Here is a 22,885-nt window from a genome sequence, read left to right on the forward strand (position 1 = left end):
CTTAGTCCCTCTGAGAGGCAGAGAAGATTTTCTAATAGATATAAGAGCTTCTCAAGAGTTTTGCATCAATGAACCACTGTTATTGTTCAAAAAAATTTCCAGGCCCTCATCCATCCTCACAATCAAATATTTAATTTAAATTACTATTTGACAGCATTCCACTAAATGCAATTTTAAAATCACTATTGTAAGCTGAAGTTTCATTTCAAGGGCTAAAAGCCTATAAGTCTTCAATAAAGGGTATTTTACACCCAGGGGAAAACCCAGCTGAACACGTTACTTGATCTTTGGAATGGACCTGTGCTGTTAAGGAGTGCTAGAGAAACTAAACACATTTCTTCTCTGATAAGAAAACACTTGTGTTCCAAGAGAAAAGTGGGATAAGAACTTAGACAACCATATCCTGTCTTGACAGAGATCAGCTTTGTGAAAAATTGGAATGATAGTAACCTTACATTGAGAGAAACACTTTTAATGTTGAATATTGGTTTACAATATGCTTTGACAAGTAGTAGGGTCTCATATAGGTCGTTTGAAGCTCTTTCACGGATTTAGGTGCTTTTCAGAGCCAGACTCATATCCCACATAAAGCATACTCCCCTAAACCATCCCTGCAAGAAATCCTTCCCTTTGCAGTCCAGTAAAAGAAGTGGTGTTTCCCTTTGCAGTCCAGTTTCTGGCAATCCTGTAAAACAGAGGGATATGGCTGAGTCAAGGCAGAGTTGTTTGTTCAGTGCCTGATTTCCAGCAGTTCTTCTACTCTGTTTGTGAGGCTGTTGGGTAAAGTGGGAAGCAGTAGTGTGCCAACTGACTGAACTCGTGTGGTTCAGTATCTGCTTCCTGACAGCTTTTCTCTTCACCCTCTCATCCATACTTGTCACCTAGCCTTTCCTACAACTATTCCTTGTACTGCATGCTTATATGTCAGCAAAAAAGAAGAAGAAGAAAAAAGTACAGTGGTTTAAAGGGAGAAGACTGAAAAATATTCATTGAAAGGCTGCTGGTGCTGTTGTTTCCTTAGAGGCTCATGTTCTCACCCTCCCACTGCCTCATGTGTCAGTCTTAAATTCAGTCCCTTGAGGAAGAGGAAGTGAGATTTTGGGGGTGTGCTGCTAGAGGCAGGAATGCTGGTTAAGAATCCATATGCAGCATAAGCAAGCCTCCTGTTTTAATAGGTCCCAGGCATGTTTCAGGTATGTCAGGTATAACCAGGAACTAAATGAATGCAATGAGATGCAGGGGCTGAGCACTCACTAAAATGCCTCAGGAGTAAATAACCTATAAATTGTCATAGTTCCTGCTTTCTACTGGAAATTATTTCAGTGATCTGAGATAATCTTTGGAGTTAGAGACCTGTCTTTATCGACAAAAAAAAAAAAAACAACGATTTTTTTAACCCTACCTGGAGTTCCACACAGAGTAATAATTTGGATTTTGACAATTTGGGTCTTTTAATCTGATTTTCCTACCACTGAGTTGTTTCACTGCTGAGTAAATACTTCTCTTTAGAGTTAGAAATATGAAAGATTACTGCAATTTAAAAATGGAGAGAGGAGGAAGAACACAGGCTGTCAGTACAAATTTTGTCCATAAATTGAAAAAATTGTTAATAATCTTCAAAAGAAGAGGCAACTGCTGCATGTAGAATGCTAAAATCTACACTTGTGTTGGATAGCCCAAAACACTTTGAAGGATACATCAACTCATAAGCTTTAACTTTAGAGCCAACATTTAATTTCTGGCAGGCTGTATTATCTGTTGCATTTTCCTCTACAGTAAACAGCCTCTGAAAATTGAGTTCATCAACCAGTGTTATATTTTTCTCAGAAATTTCTGCATTTTCAAATAAAATTGGCTTCTGTTGTTCGTAATTTTAAACTTTCAAAAGTTAGGCATTGAAATGTGAAATCTCCCTGTATGTTTGTAATGGTCACTATTGTGCTTGAGGGTTTTCATTATTTTCTATTCTTTTTCCTTCTTATTTCAGTCACATACTTCTCTGGCCTCAATTTCTGTCATCTTTTCCCCTTTACTCTTCACTATATACTTTCTCTTCATTTTGTTTTGCCCTCAGAAGAGAGGACCATTCCTAACTGCTGCACAGTAAGTGTTTCAACTGCTAGACATTGACAGGAAATGTAATAGTATGAACTCTCCGCAGAGCAAGGAGGTCATAACTTCCTTCCTTTGGTTTTCCCTCCTCCATAAAGACTGCCATCTACAAGATCCACCCACATCTCTGGGTTTTGAGATCCTGAAACATTTCAGTAATTTCTGTGGTTAAAAGTTGAGTTTCATTTAAAGCATAATTTCAATAATCACATCGAAGTTTTGACTATATGCATTATTTTAATATTAATTTCTATAGATACTTTTGTATCAGAAATTAAGTTTTTTATTTCCTGAATTTTCTATTCTTTAATAAACATGGATTGCGCTTGTATCTTAATGCTTGTGTGATTAATCTATTCAGTTGTCAGCACTGGAGAATAAAATAGGCATATCCATATTGAATCAAAAGTACTTTTGTGTTATAATTTCGGTGGTTTAATGTAGTATATGTAATTTCTAATACACTATGGAAAATTGAATTACTAAAGTATGTAAATCATTCAACTAAATAATTCCATATATCTAAACAAAATCTGGGTTAAAAAAAAAAGAGGTCAGCAGCCCTTCCTCCCTTCTTCTATTTTGACAAAGATGCTGGTTTAGTAGGCTCAGATTTTTACTTTGTGATTTTGTTGCTTGTATTACTCAAGACTAAGAAAATGTGATGTTGCATAGTTTGTGCACTGCAAGATCTTAGTAGGTCAGTTAGAGGGAGAGAGAGCCTACAGTGTCAGCTTTGTGTTTGGATTGCTTGTCCCTTGACAGTTGAAACTTATGCAGTCTAGGTGATTATAAAGGAATTTCTTCGTTTTACACAGAGGGCTAGAAATTGCCTTATTTTTGAGTTCTTAATAATTGAGACTGATGCTGCCAAAGAAAACTGTTTTGGTTTAGACAAAAAGTTTAAGAAGTAGGAGAGGAGGAAGCAGAGAAGTTCCAAGTCCTGAGTCGTCAGAGCAAAGCTGTGGAAGATGTTGGAAGAGAATCCTAGCATCTTTCTGTTCCTTGCTATAAACCTTACATAGTGCTCCTTTTTCCTTGCTTATGTTCCTTATTTTCTCTGTTATTTCTCTGTTATTTCTCCCTCTTGTATTTTTCCTTAAGCCTGTTATAATTATTAAAGTTGAAAAATCCCCCAAGCTGTAAGCTATATGTTAAAAGTTGTATCAGACATGGCACACACAAAGATCTTGGACCAGAACTGTGGACCAGCTGAAACTTTGTGCTTTTGAAAGAAATAAACAAAATCTTCTTATTAGGTTATGAAATAAGTTGCCAGGTCAGAATCAGCAGAATGCAGATTTGAAAAATAAGAGTTGTTTGACTTTTGAAATACAGCTTGTAGTATGAAATAAATGGAATTTCCACAGGATAAGAGATGTTCTGATAGTGTAAGTACTGGTGTATCACTCATGCATTTACCATGTCTAACAGTATTATATCTTTAAAATTCTCTGCCTGATGTCTGGGTACACAGCAGGCAATTTGCCTTTATGGATACAGAGAAAAGACATACTGAAGTTTAGCAAAGAAAAGTTAAGAGAGATGCCTTTTGAGGACATTGGATAGTAAAAATAATTTAGGACACAAAAAAACCCAATTTTGCTTATTATATATATGTATACACACACATATATAGAAACTGTTTATATATATAAGCGAAGCTTGAAGATGTGGGTTTATAGAAGAAAGGCATACGTACCTGTCATTAAGTCCAAATTTCTGAAATCTTTACTGTAACACTCCATTGGAGTTACTGGTAGCTTTATTGTGTTGGTGTTAAACAGTGGAAATATACATATTTGGGATGGGGCAAAATTTGTTTTACCAAACACAGAGTTAAGTCTGTCATGGAAAGTAGAGAGTTGAGTCTTGTTTAGAATCTCGTAGATGATTTTTGTCCTTCTCTTGCTATAGATGCAGTCTTTTTTTCCAAAGTCATAGAGTACTATAATAGAGCCCTAGTCTCTGAAGTAAAAGCAAAGAAAAAAATATCAAAGTACTTTACATGTTCATTTTTCTTTTTGATCCTTGAGCCTGTTTCTTCTCACTTCTTATTCTGCTTTTCCTTTCTTAGAAGTCTGTCCCTTTGTGATACTTTTTTTCCCCAAAATAACTAGTAATTACAGTCACGGAGCAAAATTTTAAGGTTTTTATTTTGTCTTGTGTATCCAGAGAGGCTCCATATGCACATGGGAGCCAACCATGCCCCTTCACTGTAGCACAGAGCCAGCTGTTCATCTCTTGTCCTGACTGTATAGTTGAAGAAAGCTACACATATTGAATAAACTGCACCCATTGTTCAAATCAGATTGAACTGGAGCTTGAGTGTTACTTGGCCAGTGAAGGGAATTAATTTTATTCTTTCTGTGAGGATAATGATCTTTTGCAGAGGAGGACACAATGTCTTTGTCATTTCTCCACTGTCAGTGGCCCTACTTCATTCTCCCTTCTGCTAAGTTGAAGCCTGTAAGTGTAAAGAGGGAGTTGACTTTCTGGGAGATGTATCAGTGGGTGGAGCAACCAGGAATCTCCCCACCAGGGACACTGACTGATGGGGTTAGAGCTTCAGGAGAGAACATTCCACCTCACAGACAAGGATCACAGCAGGATGTGATTTGGAATTTGCTATCCTTTGGTTTGTCTCTGCCCTTGGCCTGACTGGTGTCAAAGAAATGATGGGGCCAAGATGTTCAGGAGGCTTACCCCACACAGCACTGATCTCTGCCTGCTTGCAAACAAATACTGTCATTTACTATTAATTCAGTGCTCCTAGTTCAAGCAGTAGATGGCCTTCTCCAAAAGGGCACAAAGAATAGAAGAAAATGTACCATATGTTTTAGATATTCTGACACAGGATAGCAAGTTAAGAGTGAGCTAAAGAAGAAAGGACAACTTCATGTCCTTTGTGAACACTTTAAAATGCAAATGAGGGATCAATCTGTGTGAAAATGTGAACATGCTAAAAACAACATGGTTTAATTGTTTTAAGTTGATGAATGTGCAATCTCCGTGCACAGTTTGTGGTACGTTCGTATCTGTGCTCCGACCTTGTGCTGTGGGTCGTGTGAGGAAGGCCATTCATGGAACTCCTGAGTTGTACAGGAGGCTCTGCTCTTGTTTTGTAGCTCTCCTTTTTCATCTCCCAGTTAGCAAGACCAGTCAGTTCCTCTGGGCATTGGCCTTCCTTGTGTCAGATTTCATTCTGTACAATACAAACCAGAAAATCTTGCCCCAGTCAAGGATTCAAGAAGTGGTCAGTTTGCTGTAAAGTATCTTTAATACCTAAGGAATATTGTTTTTGTGTGTTGCAATGGCATCACTGTTAAAAAATAAAAACAAACAAAACCCCAAACTAAAATAAAAAATAAACCTCCAAACACCAAAACTGTCCAGTTTCTCTCCTTTCACAGACTTGGGGATGATGTTTCGTTAGTCAGGAGATACATTTCTATAAAAAAGCAGTACTTTTGTGTCTCTAGTCTTTTCATTCATGTGGAGAACACAACTACAGGTAGCAACGTCTTTGTAGTCTGCCAGCTTGAATGTTGAGCCTCAAGTTGTATTCCCAAAGATTTCCTCTGAGATTTACAGCCATGAAACTCCTCAGAGCTGGTCATCACTATTAACACTGAATCACAGGCAGTGAATGCTGAGAAGCTCACAGTAGACACCCAAAATCTAAGGATCCAGAGAAGGAGTAGGAAAATGCAGAAATAAATAAGTTTAAGCAGAAGTCAGCTAAAAGCAGAACTTTAAAAGGAAAGTTTCCATGACCCCTTGAAGAGAAGCAGCATATTGCAATGCGCTTCAGCCCTGTAAAGAGGGTATGTGCTTTCCTTCTAAACAGTTGGGTTTAGAATCTAATATTACTTTTAGCAAGTTTTGGACTTCATTTTTTAGAATTGTTTCAGAAATAGTGGTTTGCTTAATTGGAGGAGCAGACAACTTGGAGGCAGTGTGGGGTTAAAATCCAGGTCTCTGTGCTTCAATTGCACAGAACAGAGAACTTGGGCAGGATAACTCAGAGCTTTAACTCAAAAATGTATGTCTCTTCAAGTTAGCTATCTGTTGCTATTTCCCCTCCCTTAGCTCCTGTTTGTCCACCAAAGATGTTCTATCAACTCACAAGGCAGCCACTGAACTGCTGCAAAGTACAGCTTGGTTTGCCAAAGAGTGGTCAACATCTTACCTTAATGTGATAGAGTGTTAATTTTATGTTTGTTTTTTTAAATCAAAAGTGTGAAAATCAAAAAGAGATTGTGCTTTTTATGTTTGTTTTTTAAATCAAAAGTGTGAAAATCAAAAAGAGATTGTTCTGATACCTGTGTCCTTCCCAAGCTACCATTTACCCCAGTTCCCCTGAATTCTATGGTGTAGCAAGCTGTTTGTGGCAAAGGATTAAACATGACTTACTTGTCACTGGTTGTGATCCCTTCCCTCCCTCTCCACCCAGCAGCAGAAGCCATAGAGATTTAACTAGACCAAATCAAAACCAGCTTCTAGAAAACAAATATGTTTTTAAATTGTTTTCATAATCATGCAATGGTTTAGATTACATTTCTTAATGAATCTTTTTATTATAATGTGTAAACCTGATTTTATTGGTCTCTTTGAAGGGCATTAGGACTGTTTAGCCTGATAGACAGTCTGTGGCCTCCAGTAGTGCCTGTAAAAGTTCCTGGACAAAGTCAAGACTCTGAAATGGTAAGTTTTGTTATTATGGACATGATTTTTTTTTCATTCACAGCTAGTATTTTTGGTGGTGGTATAATCATCTTTACTTTGGGAATTAAGACTTTCTCCCTCTTTTTAACTACCAAGTTTTGTTTTACTGATTCTGACAACCTCCCAGATTAACCTGAAGCCCTCTGGATTAGCAGCATCTTTCCAAAATGATGCAATTAGCTCCTTATTAATCCTCTAGAGCTAGAGTAAGATGTCCAGACAAATTCTTCCTCTCTTCTCCTTACAGGAGTAAAGAGATACTAGATATCATGGAGCTGAGAATCTATACACAAAGATGTTAACTCATTCTTTAAAAGCACTTTTCAGCCTTAGGTTTGAAAGCATTTCTGAAGATTAATTTCTGTGAAGACATAGTGACTCCTGGAATCAGGTCTCTTACTAGTTAGGATGTCTCTGACTAATACTTGTTTCATTGTTTCATGTGAGGTCAGAAGGATGAACATAAAAGCAATTACTAAAGATGAATGAATGTTTCTGTGATTTTTAGGGGATTGAAAAGCATAGAAATGGATTTAAAGTATGCTATATATTTGCAAAGCTGAAATCACATCTGTAATTTTACTTCAATTAGCTTTTGTCTTTGAAAAGGTGTTCTGTCACATCAAATCATTTTAGTAATACAAGACCATTTAAGAAGCTTCTGGATAGTCAAGAGCTTGGGCTTTCTTGGTGTTCTTATATAGGCTGTTCTTTGGGAAGAAGTTAGTGGTATTAAAAATCGGTTTTAGACCAAAGGCGTCAGTATGGGGGAAAAAAAAGAGAGAGCTGGAAATAAACAAGTTTCAAAACCAGGGAATATTGAAGATGAATATTACTACTTATTTCTAAAGTCCAGGAATCTTTCCTCTGCAATGTAACGTGTTCTTTGCATTGTCCAGGGGTACATACTGAAGAACAAAAAGATCAGTCCTCAGTCAAAAACAAAATCGATGCTGAAACAGAGTGAAATAGCACTGCTCCCTTTGACTCTCACTTTCATCAAAATATTTTGGAAGTCTCAGAGGGATGGATGGGTTTGTGCATTAAAATTATGTGGACAACAGAATGGGAATATCGATGGCTGAGGCAAAGCTCTTAAATGTCATTTAGTGTTATTATGACTGTTGCTATTTCTTCATTTTTTCTGTTTTATTAGCAATTTTTAAATGGAGGAAACTTGCCATAATTGTGTAATTTACACTTCTGCCATCGATTTTCAATAGAAAGTTATTCCACACAGAACTACAACTTGCATTCTGATGCTCCACGTTTTTGGCTGCGTGGAGTTCTTTCAATTGAGATACTTCTTTTCTTGATGCAAACAGTATAGTTTTATGCAGTTTTGTGGAAGCAGTTTTATGCATCAGTACATAAATAATATTTCCAGCATGATGATAATGTTGTCGGGAAGGGACCTGTGGAATGGATTTCTTTTGAACTGTATGTACATTCAAATACATTCTTTAATGCTGTCAGAGGCAAACAGAGTTTGGGTATCAGCTTCCTTTGCTTTTGTTTTTCTTTAGGCAGATTCTTTTTAATGGCTGGGAAACTGTCTTGAATATATTCATATTTCTTCTATTAAATTAAATGTTTTATTAACAACAAACATTGCTGAAAGAGTATTTTCCCATATTTGCAATAAAAATTATCTTCTAGCATTTTCTTTTCTGAGAAGTCTTTCCAGCTTGGGACCTCTCTAAGTGGTGATTGATAAAGTTGTTACGTCATGGTACTTTTTAAGGGGAAAAGAAAAATCTGGCATACCACAAAGAGAGCAGTTCTTGCAGCTCTTGCATTCCTGTTCTTCATTATCTCCTTGTGCTGTCCTGGATTTAATTTGGCAGCTTTAAATGTTCGGCAGCTGTTTACTATCACAAAAACCCACCCACATGCAAAAGTCCCCAAATCTCAAAAAAGCTGTGGATGTTAAAAAAAAAAGAAGAAAAAAAAGAAAAAAAAGAAAATAAAAAAGACTAATCAATGTACTCCTACCATGTAATAAAAATATGCAAAACAACAGAAAACACCTTGAAATAGTCACTGTGTTTGTCAACTGTGCCAAGTAATGAGTTGTTTTTGTGATGAAGATCAATGTTAGATTATGGAAAGAATGATACACACAAGCTGATTTCACTTATAACTTGCGACTGTTGATTTATTAACTCATCTGCTACATCAGAGTCCTTGTTATTAACCATATAATTCTATTTCCCCATCCATCTTAAAATGTAAATTATTTTGCTCATCTTGCCTATTATTGTAAAACTTGACTGGCTAAATTAAAGTGCCTTTTTTATTGTCACATTTCTTTTTCTTATTTTTTAATAGATGACAACTAATCTTCCTCCTCCCAGCTTCTGTTACATTCTTACTGTTCAGTCTGGTGAAATACATGTGGAAGTGGATGAGGAAGAGCAGATTTCTAATTTGTACCAGCCACCAGCTGTTCATGGTATAAAGGACATTCTTCGGGTAATCTGCTTTACAAATCAGAGAACAAATACTTTTTACCACTGGATTTATGGTATCACAGTTGTCTCATTCCCTATTTTTATGCTATTTTCAGATTGATGGTTGTAACGAGCGGTGTAGCTTCTGGGCCCAAGTGCTCTACCGAAGGCTGCAGGTAATATTTTTATTTAGCAGAGAATTCAACATAAAATCAGCATAATGTCTATGTGAAGAAGATTCATCTTGTTTAGGGGTAACCCCATTGCCAGGATTATCTTCAAGAGTTGTATGGGCAGAATTATCACCATGTCTAAAGCGCTTGTGAAAGGTAAAATGAAGTGGCTCACAGGTTTCAATGCCACTCAGCCTAGAAAGCTAATTATTCCTGAATAAATTGCTATCTAACCAAAGATAATACTGCACTCTGGAGAGAGAGTTTACAGGAAGTTAATTGAAGCTCGATTTATAGCTGAATGTTATCCTTAGGAATGTAGCAATAAGCTCCCAGTTAGTTGGGTGTGAGGGGATAGAGTGGAACAGATGATGGTTATATAAAAATATAGTTTTGCTCTTTTCATGCAAATGTGTGGGTGATTTTCATTGACTTCCATAGAAGCCCCTCAGGCAAATTTGGCTTTTATAGTCCAGTAAGTAGTAAAAGGGAAGAACTCTTAGGTAAATACATCTGCCATCCATACTGTGCCGGAAAACTTACAATTATGTTTTATTTGTTTCTGAATGATGCTACGATGTTCTTTCAAAATGTTGCTAGCTCCTTTAGTAGTTAAAGGATTTTTTTTGTTGCTGATTTATTTATTTTTTCCTGGCGACTGGATTCTCAGTACAGCCAGCACTGAATTCTAGCAGAGAATAATTTGCAATTGTCCATCAGCTCCACAAGAAACAAAGTGTGAATCAAAGCATATGAAGCAAAGACAAAGAAATTCCAGAACGGCCAGCAAAATAGCTGGAGATGCTTCCCAGAAGTTTGAGGCATAAATTTAATTTAGGTCTTGCCCTTTTGCTTCAAAAGCCAATGAATTATGATTTAATTTTTAGGCAGGGAGTACTTTTAACTACTGAGATGAGGGGTATCTCTTGTGTTTTCTCCGTGCTAATTGAGAATGTGACAGAGCATTTTCAAGCATGGAATTAGGGCTAGCTGGATGTGATCTTTAGTGTGCCAGCAGAAAGATGGACACATACGTGCGTAAATTCCTATTTCCAAGAAACCTCTTCTAGTCAAAAATGAAATAAAATTGCAGACTAGGGGCATCCTAGCCAAACATTTTTGAATTCAGGAATGTCTACATCTGAAATTCTGATGCGGGTTATCAGTATTCTTATGTAAAAGCACTTCATCACTGAATTAGAGAAAAGATGAAGCATGCAGGAACAGATGTGATTTTGAATAATGAAACATTGAGTAGCAGAAAAAAAAGGTCTGTGATTTTTTTTGTCTTGTTCCTAGAAGCTTTACTAGTTCTTTTTTTAAAGACTATTCACTTACTGAACTGTAAGCACTAGATTTTTATAAGTGAACAACATGAGTGCTCATAATTTTTTGAAAGTAATGATGGAAAAGCAATAGAAGACATTCTTCTTATGTTTAACTTTCTGGATAACTGCTCTAGGAATGTAAAGGTATTTACCTGCTGCTAGCGTACCATTTGCCTAGTCCTTCCAGAAGATCAAAAACAGCAGCTTGTTTCCTGCAGCTGCATTTTCCAAGTGGATGTACCCTTCACATGTAAAATCACCAAGTTGTAGTAAGTGAGGAAGGGACAATGATTTGGTTTGTTTTGCAGATTTATTATTAAATAATCTGCTATGTGAGCTAATTCAGATGTACCTTAAAAAACAGTATTTACTCTCTATAGCTACAGTATTAAGTGCTTAAATCAATATAGCTTAATTTGTGTGAAGGAGGAATGGAAATACACTTTTTTTATTAGTCAGAATCTGAACTGTGGTTCAGAAGGAACATGAGGAAATATATTCCATCTGTGGTTAAGGAGCTGTCCTTCCTTGTAACTCAATCCTGCTGCTCTTTGTCTGTTGTGTCCTCCTCTCTGTTCAGAACAAATTGTCACACATAGCAAGATGATGATTTTATACAAACTTGTGATTTTTGCTTTTATTATTATTTACTTTTTGGATGACTTTCCTGAAAGAGAGCTTTTAATGTGTTAGCAATTCTCAAGGGACAGATGTAAAAATTCTTTCTCTGAAGCTGTCCTAATGGTATCTATGCAGAGGAGGTGCCCAAATGTATACAGTTACTAGGCAAAACAACAACATCAGTGTGATAGGCAGCATATGCTGCATTAAGGCATAACTGTTATATCTGAACTGTGAATTTTTCCAGTCACTATTTACAATTACCTCATTTGCTCTAAGAGTGTGAGCATGGACAGAAAGCCAGGTTCAGTGTGGCTGATGGCTTCAAAGTTAGAATTCAACCAAAGACAAAATACTGGGGGTTTTGTTGCATTACCTTCTGCTACAGATATGCAGCTCTGAGAATGAAATGCTATGTGTCTTTCCAGGCATTATAGAACTTAAATATCAATTAAATAATTGATAATTTTAAGCATTAATTTTTGATCAGCAGACTAATTAAGAAGAGTAGCAGAAACATTTTAAATTTATTAAATTATTTAATTTTAGATATTTTACAATATTAGAATCTGAACATTTCCAAGTTCCTTGCACTGGTAAATATAAAATATGGTTTGATATGGTATTTTTATATCTGTCTGGGGCAGAAAACTTACATTGTCATTGCAGATTCATATATGTCTTATGCAGAAGTTACCTACTTCCTTAACTATATGCATTCTTGGAATATGTAGGGATATTTGTTCAACTGAAAGAAAAAACTCCACTTTGCAACTTGGTTGTGCTTGGGAGTCTGATAACACTACCTAGAAAATGTGTCCACAGAGAAATAACATTAGTAGAAGAAATGCTCTTTACTCATTTTTTTTAAGACAAAAATTATGCAAGTCTTATTAAAACCATCCAATTATCTTTTTATGTATGCCATATATATAGTATATTTTTTTTGGAAAATATATTTTCAGATCCCATGTACAGTTCAAGAAAATTATGATAAAGCGTGATGGTTGACTGAGGTAAAGCCAAGAGTCCAGGAAGAGTCAACCTCAGAAAGTTAATTTAAGGTTGAGAATTTAAGGTTTGTATCTGAAGTAAGGAATACCAAAAAATTCTAGTAAACCTTTGACTCATTATCCTGTACAAGCTCTAACTGTAATAACTTCTGTCAGTTTTACGAGTCATTTTAATATGAAGCTGTTTAGTCTTTTCTTCTACTAGAAAAAAAATTAACAGTTGCATTCCAAATTTGTAATTTTTTTTTTCCTAATCACAGACAAAACACAGTGTTCCTATAGATCAAAGAGAAATGTTGTTGTTTGTGACTGACTCCACACTGCAAAATGTGGTTCATGGGATTCCAAAAGTAGTTGCTGTGTCAGTCACTGCGTCTTGTGTTCTCAGTATGGAAATCATAGAAGCCCTCAGTGCTGGCTCACGACTTGTCTTCTTCAAGGATGCTCTCTGGGGAAATGGTAAGCTTTGCACATGGTTTGGAAGCAGTTGGAGTCCCACAGAAACAGCTCCCTTACTCAATGTGTGACCTCCAGAGAGGTCACTTTCATTATCAGATGAAGATGAGACTTTGCAAGTTTGGGATGAGAAATTTGAAAGGGATTGTAATTTAAACTTTCTTGTAAAGTTCCTTTTTCTGTATTTTTGGCTTGATTTTGAAAGGGAATGAGAAATTCAGTGTTGTTTTTGTATGTCCACCAGTATTGCTGTCAGTCTTCTCTGATGACTGTTGAATCTGATGACCAGTGTAAATCAAACTTGTGAGTTGACAGAAGGCTCAAATATATTAAGAAATCTGTGTGTCCCTAGATAGAGAAATTTTACAAGATCTCCTAACCATCTTAGCTGCAAGCCTTCACTGTCATACAGATAATGAAATTATGGTTGTTCCGTTTACTTTCATTTTTAGTCACTCTTTTTTGAGTTTCAAGTTTAGATTTGTATGGTGATGGCAGGTCTGGCTCACATCTCACACCTACAGTCACTTCTAGAATGTAAGTGAACTGGAAGTACAAAGCTGTGCAAAAGGCTGTGTGTCCTGAAACAAAAATCTCTGCTCTGGGGAATAAAGCATTGCATGCACCTACTCTTTGTAATCTTTGTAGCAAAGTAGGACCACCTGAAGGGGTGCCCAAGCTTATTACCAAGGAAAAGCCTGTAACCTGTTTGCAAGGAGTGAGATATGATGTGGTCTGGGTGGCATCAGACTCACTTCTGGCATGTTCAGATTTTTAAATTTCTTTTTCTTCAAATTCAGATTTCTTTTTCTCCCTGGGAGTTGCAAAGTGTACCAAGAGCACGGTGCATGTCTCACTGAAAGCAAAATATTTTGTCATTGAGAAAACCTGATGGAGTCTATTCATCTGTTTGGTAGCTGGCAGAGATTGTTGTCTTTATTGGCCGTGACAATTAACGTGGTCACCTTTTTCCTTGTTACTGTACTGAGCTGAAATGTCTTTTTTGGCAGGTAGGATTATTTGTGTTGAACGTACTGTTCTCCTATTACAAAAGCCTCTTTTGTGCTCGGCTGCTGGTGCTGACCTCAGTGAGCTGACTGGCCCTGTCAGACTCGATGAGCTGGATTCTACCACACAGGCCAGCTCCATTTGTGCTCTCAGAGGTTTGTATGGCCTTGCTGAAATGAATGTGGTTAATTATTTGTGCTCATTTTAATCTTTTGTGTCTTTATATTGATTTCTTGCACAAACAGCGTGGAAGGATAAAAAAAACATGGCATTGCTATGGGTCATTAGGATATTGAAGATTTTATGCTTCACTGTGAGCTCTGTTTGTCTTTTTCTGGCCAAGCTCTGCTCCCACTCACTCATACCCCAGAATAAATGTTTAATGCACAATCTGTTTCATTATATTCCTTCCTTCACTGTCTTCTTTCAGGAGCCTTCTGTTCACACCAGCCCTGTTGATGTTGCCAACAATGAGTTATACCAATATTTTTTAGGCAGATGGGTAAGATACATTATCCAGATCTTGAATGGTAGGGCTTAGTGACTGATTTCCCTGGAGCTTTGCTGAAGTAGAACAATTTATTATTTTACCATAGTAATTTAGCATAATGTGGCCAGTATTTGCTCACCAACCACTTTGGATCATAGCTTTGTCTAAGATATGGTTTGACCATATCTTGGTCTTTGACCATTATCTTGGTCTTACCACTAACCATGAAGAAACATTTCTTACAACAGATTTTCTAGTGTTTCCAAATAATGCAGAAACATTCTCTACTGTGTATTTTCTAATGCTTTGTCCAGACAGCTTCTTAAACCTCCTGTCTGTACAGTGCCTATGAGAAAAAGTCCTTAAAAGCCCAACAATTCTTTGAGGCTATTTCCTTCCTTAATTTAACTTGTATTATTCCAGTAGCCCTTGTAGAAAATTCTTGATAAACTTTTGCATTTATACCTTCAAGTATTCACTGGAGCATTTGAAATTAACTTTAAAATTACAACAAATAATGGCTTTCAAATTAATTCTTCAGCTATAATATGATAGACTGAGAAGACAGTTTGAAACCAAGCAAAGCCTAAACATACTAAACATACCTGCTGCTATGGTGGAGCCACAACTTAGCAATGCCTCTGTGATTAATTACTGAGCACCTTGCAGTGACAAATGCTGAACAGCGCATAATGAAAACCAAGCACAACTAGAGGCACTTCACTCAAAGCCTTGGTTGTTATGTACATCTTGCATTGATACAGCTACTTGAAAGATATTTCTGTCACTGGGTGTGAAATGCTTTTTGACTTTTTTTTTCACCTCTCCAGTAGTTGTGGTAAGAATTGTCACTTCTCTGCTGTTAATTTTATGATTATGAGAAGTGCCTGTCTTTTTTCTTGTTGACAGTGTTCGTAGTAGGATAAAGGAAACATCTCTCTCTCCTTTCTTTTTCCAGCAGAGCAAAGAAAGTACACCTTTGTGATCTGTTGTGTAAACAAGTACTTACTTTACACACATGGGAGATGTCATGCTTTGCCTGTCCTGTATTACAGATAAAAGAATGACAAAAGGAGAAATTAATCCTACAACCTTGTCTTGTTTAATCTAGAATTTGTGCAGGATAGCTGTTATGTGTGTAGGTTCCCACACCTGTATACCAACATAGAATATAAAATATCTTCTTTATACTTATACTGCAGCATAAGCTGATGAAAACTCTCACTTTTGTGTGTACTGAAATATTTTAATAGCATTCAAGAGATACATTCACTGTTTTGGGTTTCAATTAGGTAGCCTACATCTTTCTGCTGAACTAATTAAACTAATAGCATTGACCCTGCTTTGTTGGTGGGAGAATATACTTTTGGTGGAACAGTGCATGGAAGGAGATGTATAATCTCTAAAATTCAGTCACTGTCTCTTATCTCCTAAATCAGAGAGCCGTTAGTCTGGCTGTCAATGAGAAGCAGTTATTACCTCATTCATTCTTTTTCTTTGCACATCCTCTCATTTCTTGTACTTTCGGTCACCTATGTGTGTTGCACTCTGGCATCCTCCCACCTAGCAAAGAGGCTGAAAAGGCTTTCTCTACCCATTCCTGAAGGAGTGTGCCTTCCTGCTCCTTTGGAAGGAACATCTGAAGTTCTGCCAGTCCAAGCTCCTGCTTGAAGCTGGGCCCTGACCAACTTGGTACAACTCTGGACTGGATGTTCTTCAGAGGTTCCTTCCCTATCAAAACAGAAAGTGTTCCAGTCCAAGCAGATGCAATGAGTTTGTCAAAAATTCTTGTTTCAGGGAGGTCCAGTCATACCAGCTCTGGGATAATGGACTGTGTTGCTCTTCAACAGATCAGTGAAAACCTGTGGTTGCTTTCTAATGCGGTTTTCACCTGTGATCTTAGGGTTAATAGGTTTATTTTCTTATCACTATGCATTGCAAGGTAATTTATAACTTCTGTTTGCTGTATAGTAGCAGTCAGGATGACTTAAATGTTGGCAGTTCATACGGCACAGAACTGTTTTTCCTCTTAATCATGCTTTGAGTAAATTCTACTTAGTCTATACCACATATGATATGTGGGAATATTACTTGATTAATGTTATTTGCGTAGTGTATGACTCACCAACAGTGACTGAATTTTGACATTGGGTATTTTCATATTTCAGCCTTTGCTAGGCGTGTAGGGTTTTATTTAGTTTTCCGCTTAATCGTGGGACTAAAATGGGGTCAGTCAGTTTACCTGTTTCCTTTTTTTGATTGAATTTTTGCATTTCCTGTCCCATTAATCAGGATAACTGACTGGGGGAAAGAAATCCAAAACAACACCTCCATGTTTTAATTGTTTCAACCAAAGAGTTCCTTTGCATTCCATATGGCAGACCTGCTTTTCCAGGTGTTGTCCTATTGTCAATCTTTTCTTAATGGTGCCAGACACAATCCTTTAAAATAGACAAGAGGTAAAAATTTAATTTTGGCTGCATGCATTTTCATTTAAAAGAAGGATCTTGGGAAAATATCCAAAAGGTTTGTGTATGTCAAGCAAAATCCAGTCTTGCAAAAGATGTGCAGTAGTTCAGCATCCTAAACTTGAGAAATCATAGGGTGCACAAGACTTTCACTAGATTACTACACCTGTTGCTGCTTTGAGTTGGTCTGATTTCAGTGATGTCTAGTGGTTTTCTCAAGGGAATTCTATTATCAAAATAATCTTCGCCACTAGATAGAATCTCATTAGTATGATCCTGATTAATTTTCTTCAAATGTACTTGCACTGGCATCTTGCAGTTGGAATATGGCACACAACTGGAAGCAAGTGAAAAGGCTTAGAGAGAAAGGGGATTTGTTTTGGTTTTAAAATTATTTTTTTTAATGAAGAAGGAAACATACTCAGCAAACTTATTAGTAGCTTTTTGGTGAACAAGAATTATAAAATCATAGAATCACCTAGGTTGAAAGGGATCTTTAAGATCATCCAGTCAAACCATTAACCAAAATCAAAACCAGCACTGCCAAGTCTACCACTAAACCATGTCCTCAAGTGCCACGTCTGCATGTCTTTTAAATAGCTCCAGAGCTGGGGACTCTACCACTTTTCTGGCAGCTATTCAACTGGTTGACCATCCTTTCAGTGAAGAAAGTCTTCCTCATATCTGATGTAAACCTCTCTTGGCATAACGTTAGGCCATTTCCTCTCATGCTGTCATTTGTTACCTGGGAGAAGAGGTTGATCTCTGCCTGGTTACAACTCTTTTTAGGTAGCTGTAGAGAGCAAGAAGGTTCCTCTGAGCCTCCTTTTCTCCAGGCTAAAGAACCCCACTCCTGTCCATCAGCTCCATTGCCCTTCTCTGGGCTGCTGCAGCACCTCAGTGTCTTTCTTGGAGTGAGGGGCCCAGAACTGGACTTGAGGTGCAGCCTCATCAGTGCTGGGTACAGAACGATGATCCCTTCCTCATCCTGCTGGACCACACTATTGCTGATGCAGGCCAGGATGCCACTGGCCTTCTTGGCCACCTGAGCACACGCCAGCTCATGTCCAGTTGGCTGTTGACCACCACCCCCAGGTCCTTTTCCACTGGGTCACTTTCCAGCCACTCTTCCCCCAGCCTGTGGAGCTGCTTGGGGTTGTTGTGACCCAGGAGCAGGACCCAGCACCTGGCCTTGTTGAACCTCACACCATTGGCCTCAGCCCATTGATCCAGCCTGTCCAGATCCCCATGCAGAGCTTTCCTGCCCTCTGGCAGATCAACACTCCCACCCAACTTGGTGTTGTCTGCAAATTCACTGAGGATCTTGACTGGATCCAGATTTTTGATAAAAATATTAAACAGGACTGGCCCCAATACTGAGTCTTAGGGAACACCAATGGTGAGCAGCCAGTCAAGTGGATCCAGTCAAGTTAAATCCACCAAGCAGATTTAACTCCATTCAGCATTCACATCATTCAAAGAAAAACTTACCCATGGAAACTCTCAGTTTATCACGAACACTGAAGAATCAGAATTATTCTTCTAAGAGTCCAAGTGGCTAAATAGAATATCTTATTCTGTCAGAGAAATGCCTGATATTTTTTTGTACACTTAGAAATTGGGTCATAAATGTTGTATTTGAGAAGCAACTTTCCAGATCATCAGACTCGCTGTCCTTTCAATTCCCAAAGAAAATTACAGTTTTGTTGTTTAGATGTAACTCCCTCCTTGTCCCAGAACCAGAAAAACAAGGGATTAACACCCTCTCTTACAGTCCAGGCACAGTAAATGCTCCATAGTCTCCAAGGCTTTCTTCTATTGAGTGCAGTGTAGAACTGTGAGATTCTTGCTCAACAGAGGCTGGATTTTTTAAACTGTAGTTCTGTTGTACTAGTGAGGTTTTATTTCAGTGTAATTTAATTCTTACAGGTGAATATTTTTCTCTATAAATAATGCTCATAATTTCAGCGTATTATTACCATAAAATATAATACACTCTTTATTGGCTTCTCATAAAATTCTCAATATATTTTTACTTGCCAAAACTAGCAAGGCCCTTTTTATTAGTCCAAAGTATCTTTGGCATTCCCTTCTTACGCACACACTTAAGACTGTGAGCCAGATCTAATCTCTGTTAAATCTGTATAAATGAAGAATAACTCCATTGTTTGTGGAATTTAATCTGCATTGTTGTTTTCAGAAGGGATTGGGGCTTCTTATTGGTTTGTATTTTCTAAATATCAATATCAAGCTATTTGATCTGATTATTTTTGTAGCTGTTTATTGCTAAGAAAATATCAGAGGACCAGAAAGAAAGCAAACAAGCAAAAACAAATCAGAAAAGCCGTAAAATCCAAACCAAAAGAACCAAGCCTGTTTAGAAAGTTAATTGTCAATTATCTATTTTATTATATTTTAAAAATGTAACACTCTGCTGTATTTTCATCCTTTGTTGGAAGGACAAAGGAGGAAGGGAGTGATATTGTTGGAAGACCTGATTCTTGCTCTGATAAGTCTTAAGCTGTGGGTCAGCAAGGTTCAAACCTGCTGTGAAGCCAAGAGTTAAGTTTGCTGGCTTAACGTTAGCATTTTGTAAGAATTCCATGTTCTGCAGGTACTGTTGTTGGAGTTAATGAGAGCACTGCTTTCTCCTGGCCTACATGCAACAGATGTGGCAATGGAAAGTTGGAAGTGTGTCCCCAGGACAGGTGAGAGTCAGCATGCTCCAGAGCACTCCAGGTGTTTTGTAGATGTAGCCATAACAGCAATAGGTGATGCAATGATTCCTGCAGGCACAAGCTGCACTTTGCTCCTTCCTAGAGCTAAGACGTAGTATTTTTATTGCTGATGAACTGATAAAACCTGCAAGGTTACATTAATATATGAAGAAAGATACAAGTAGATATTAAATAGTTTGATTTTGCAGTTATTACTTGTTTTTTAAACCACTCTTGCTTATAAAAGTTTCATAGCCCACTGCATTATAATATTGCTTTTAATAAATATGCCCATAAACCACAGGTCTGATTTTAAGTTCCTTTAGAAGTAGGTACATGTGTTTGTGTGTCTTGCCTTGGTAATCTGTATCCTCCATTCACCTCATTTTTGTACTGGATGGACTGTGATCTGTGCTACATTTCAGACCTATTAAATCTGTCGCCTTTCTAAAAAGGATGTTGAATAATTCTGGCAGTATGTTTGTCCTGAATGTGAGGACTGATCCTACAGGACGTGTTGCCACCTGAAATGCTGAACCTGTGTCACACTGACAGTTTTGGAAAGCCTCCCCTGCAGCTGCCTAGGCAGTTTGTGCTTGCACAGTGTGGACCTGGTGGAATAAAAGCCCAAGGGATACAAGAAGTCAGAGTGTGGAAAGCAGGCAGGAAGGCAGGCAGGCAGGAAGGAAAGAAGGAAGGAAGGAGTTTGTTTGACTGAAAAAGCTTATAAAAATTCTAAGAAATTGTGTTGTTCATATTGAAATAGATAATATTTCCTTAAAGATGAGAGAGATTTGCCCTTTATGCTTTGTTGTACAAGAAAAGGGCTGAAAATCAAAACCAGGTGTCCTGTATTATATTGTCATGTAAAAAATAAGGATGTGTCTATGTTCACATAGTCCAGTGTAGTGTAGTCCAATTTAAAAAGTATCTCACCTGTGAAGGACACTTTTGCTTCATTTGGAGAACAAATGAACTATCAATATTTGTTTAAGAAGTGCTTCCAACAAGCACTTATAGCTGAGCTTAATTTTGTGCATGACTTAAGAGTGCACTGAAAACATTGAACGTTTGCTGAATGAGGGCCTAAGTCAATAATTCACTTCGGCCAAATCTATACTACAGATTTTCTATTGCCATAACTTTTAGGAGGTTATAAGATTAAAATTTGCTTAAGTGGGATGACTATAAATAGCAACCTCTCCCCATGCTGCCAGAAATTATAAAAGGAAGATCCTTTTGCCAGAAAAGTTTAGGTCCTCCAGGAGAGTTACTGCCAACAGAAGAGTTCTATCTGCTATTATCAACTGAATCTCTACCAGGGCTTTGCTGCTAAAAGTCTACCAGCAAAGTATTTTTAGAGAATATATTAATTGGGATTTTATTTTGATTTATGACTGTTAGCTTGTTTGTTTCTTTATGTTTTCCATCATTATTTTGCGTGTTTCAGAGAATTGCTATATTGCAACCAGTGCTCTGAAGTTGTCACAATGCCAGTTTTGAAAATGCAGCTGGAAGTCTTCTTGAGTTGTCCATCCCGATCTCAAAGTACAGTAAAAGTAAAGGTATGGCATGAAATAAGCGCTGGTGTATCGGGTGCAGTTAGGCTAGATGTGTAGACACATGGGTATTCTAAGCCACACTTCTGTGAACAGTTCTGTCAGAAGACAAATTAAAATATGTAAGACTATCCCATAATTTAATCTAATACTAAGCTTGTGTTTTATTGGGCTAAGAACCCAGTTCCCAGATCTTGCTCAAATAATGCAGTTATTGAGTTCACCCTGAGGTTTGCAAACTGTTCTATGGCCCAGATGAAGGGATTTGTTAGGTTGGGCCTTTGGAAACCTCAGTCTACACAGTCTGAAAGGAATGTGTATTTTTAGACTTCCATTCTAAACATCTTTTGTGTCACCTTTCCTCTGCTTTCTTGGCCAGAGAAACAAAACTGTTTGATATTAAAATGATAAATCTTTTTTCTATATGACTACAAACAGAATGTCTTTGCGCACTTAATATTTTTGTCATGAACAAAACCTGTGAATTTTTTCATTCCAGCTGTTGCAAAGGACAATTTCTTCTCTTCTGATGTCTTCAGCCAGTGAGGATGGGGTAGGTATAATGAATGCTGACCAAAGAAAGTTAAACTACAGAATTTAATGTAAAGAGTACCAATGTGTTGGCAGGTCAGCCATGACTTGTGGTGGGAGGGTCTTGAAAATCTCTTGAAAGTGATGGAGGTTCTAACTTTCCAGGCAGTCCACTTCAGAACTGCACTAGGAGTGGTAAGAGATTTCACTGAAAGTGAAATGATTTTTTTTTCCCCATGTCCAGGCTGTGATTTGAGTGTGCTGTGCCCTTTGGCAATCCCACCTTCCAGCTGCTGATGCCCTGCCATCTCATCAGACTCACACCCTCCTTTTCAGAAGGGGGATGCAGCAGATGGGCTGTGTAGCTTCAGCTCAGCTGTGGATGTGCAGAGCTACTTGCAAACAGCACTCAGAGCTGACACAGGCAGTGCTGGGCTTGAGTCCATTCTCTGCCTGAGGATCCAAAGACAGCAAAGGCACCCTCCAAGCATCCCACCTTTTGGGTCTTATCTTCTAAATCCTATAAACCACAACCACATTGCAACAGCACAACACTGAAAGTACTGGCAAGTGGAAATAGTAGAATTTGCAAAAGGCATGCAAAATATTACTTCATAATTGTATGAATGAAACACACATGAGCCATGTAGATCCATGGGCTAAAGTACAGTTTATGTAACCGTGAAGTAGTTATTCCTTTAATCTGAGATATCAGAAGAACCCTGACACTTGGCACAGTGACCCAGATTTATTGTGGGTGAGGGAGGCACCCGGGTAGGTGCCTGGCTGGCATTGGCTGCTGGATGGTCTCAGCCTTCAGAAAGTCATTAAGTCCAATTAGGATTCCAAGATTTTCCCTCTCCCTTGCACGTGGATAGGAGCAAAGGTCGGTTTGTTCCCTTGTTTAATCATCCCAGTTAAATATCTTCTGTTAAGTGATATGTACTGGGGTCAGTTTGCTTTCCCTGTCTTACAAGTTTTCCAGTATTTTCCTATGATGTGCTCCATACTTTTAGTGGGATTTAAAATGGAAAGTTACTCTGAAATGATAAATTATTTTTTATACTTGAGGAGGTTATATATTTAATTTAAGCAAAGAGATACAAGATATTTCCAAAATATATTTGCTCCTTTAATAGCAGTTAAGTCTAGCTGAATTTTACAGTACGTGTCCGGTTTGGTTACAGACTGGCAAAACATAGTTCTTTTTCGAGTTATTGGAATTAAA

General features: G+C 37.7%; 1 protein-coding gene across 7 annotated transcripts in view; it reads left to right on the forward strand.

Moving 5' to 3' along the window:
* SPIDR (scaffold protein involved in DNA repair) overlaps positions 1–22,885 on the forward strand; it is a 194,030-nt gene that overhangs the window by 169,481 nt on the left and 1,664 nt on the right. For 5 of the 7 annotated variants that reach the window (XM_031504029.3, XM_085573794.1, XM_085573791.1 and 2 more), the window contains 8 exons: positions 6,732–6,819; positions 9,172–9,315; positions 9,410–9,469; positions 12,689–12,887; positions 13,895–14,047; positions 19,465–19,558; positions 21,018–21,132; positions 21,626–21,679. In XM_031504029.3, the coding sequence (XP_031359889.3) occupies positions 6,732–6,819; positions 9,172–9,315; positions 9,410–9,469; positions 12,689–12,887; positions 13,895–14,047; positions 19,465–19,558; positions 21,018–21,132; positions 21,626–21,679 (907 nt within the window). Of the gene's footprint in view, positions 1–6,731; positions 6,820–9,171; positions 9,316–9,409; positions 9,470–12,688; positions 12,888–13,894; positions 19,559–21,017; positions 21,133–21,625; positions 21,680–22,885 lie in introns of those variants that run through there. The other 2 variants (XR_014953404.1, XR_014953403.1) reach the window with 2 other exon arrangements.

This window comes from Lonchura striata, chromosome 2, assembly GCF_050655825.1.
Source record: "Lonchura striata isolate lonStrDom1 chromosome 2, ASM5065582v1, whole genome shotgun sequence".
In the NCBI taxonomy this organism is placed as follows: domain Eukaryota; kingdom Metazoa; phylum Chordata; class Aves; order Passeriformes; family Estrildidae; genus Lonchura; species Lonchura striata.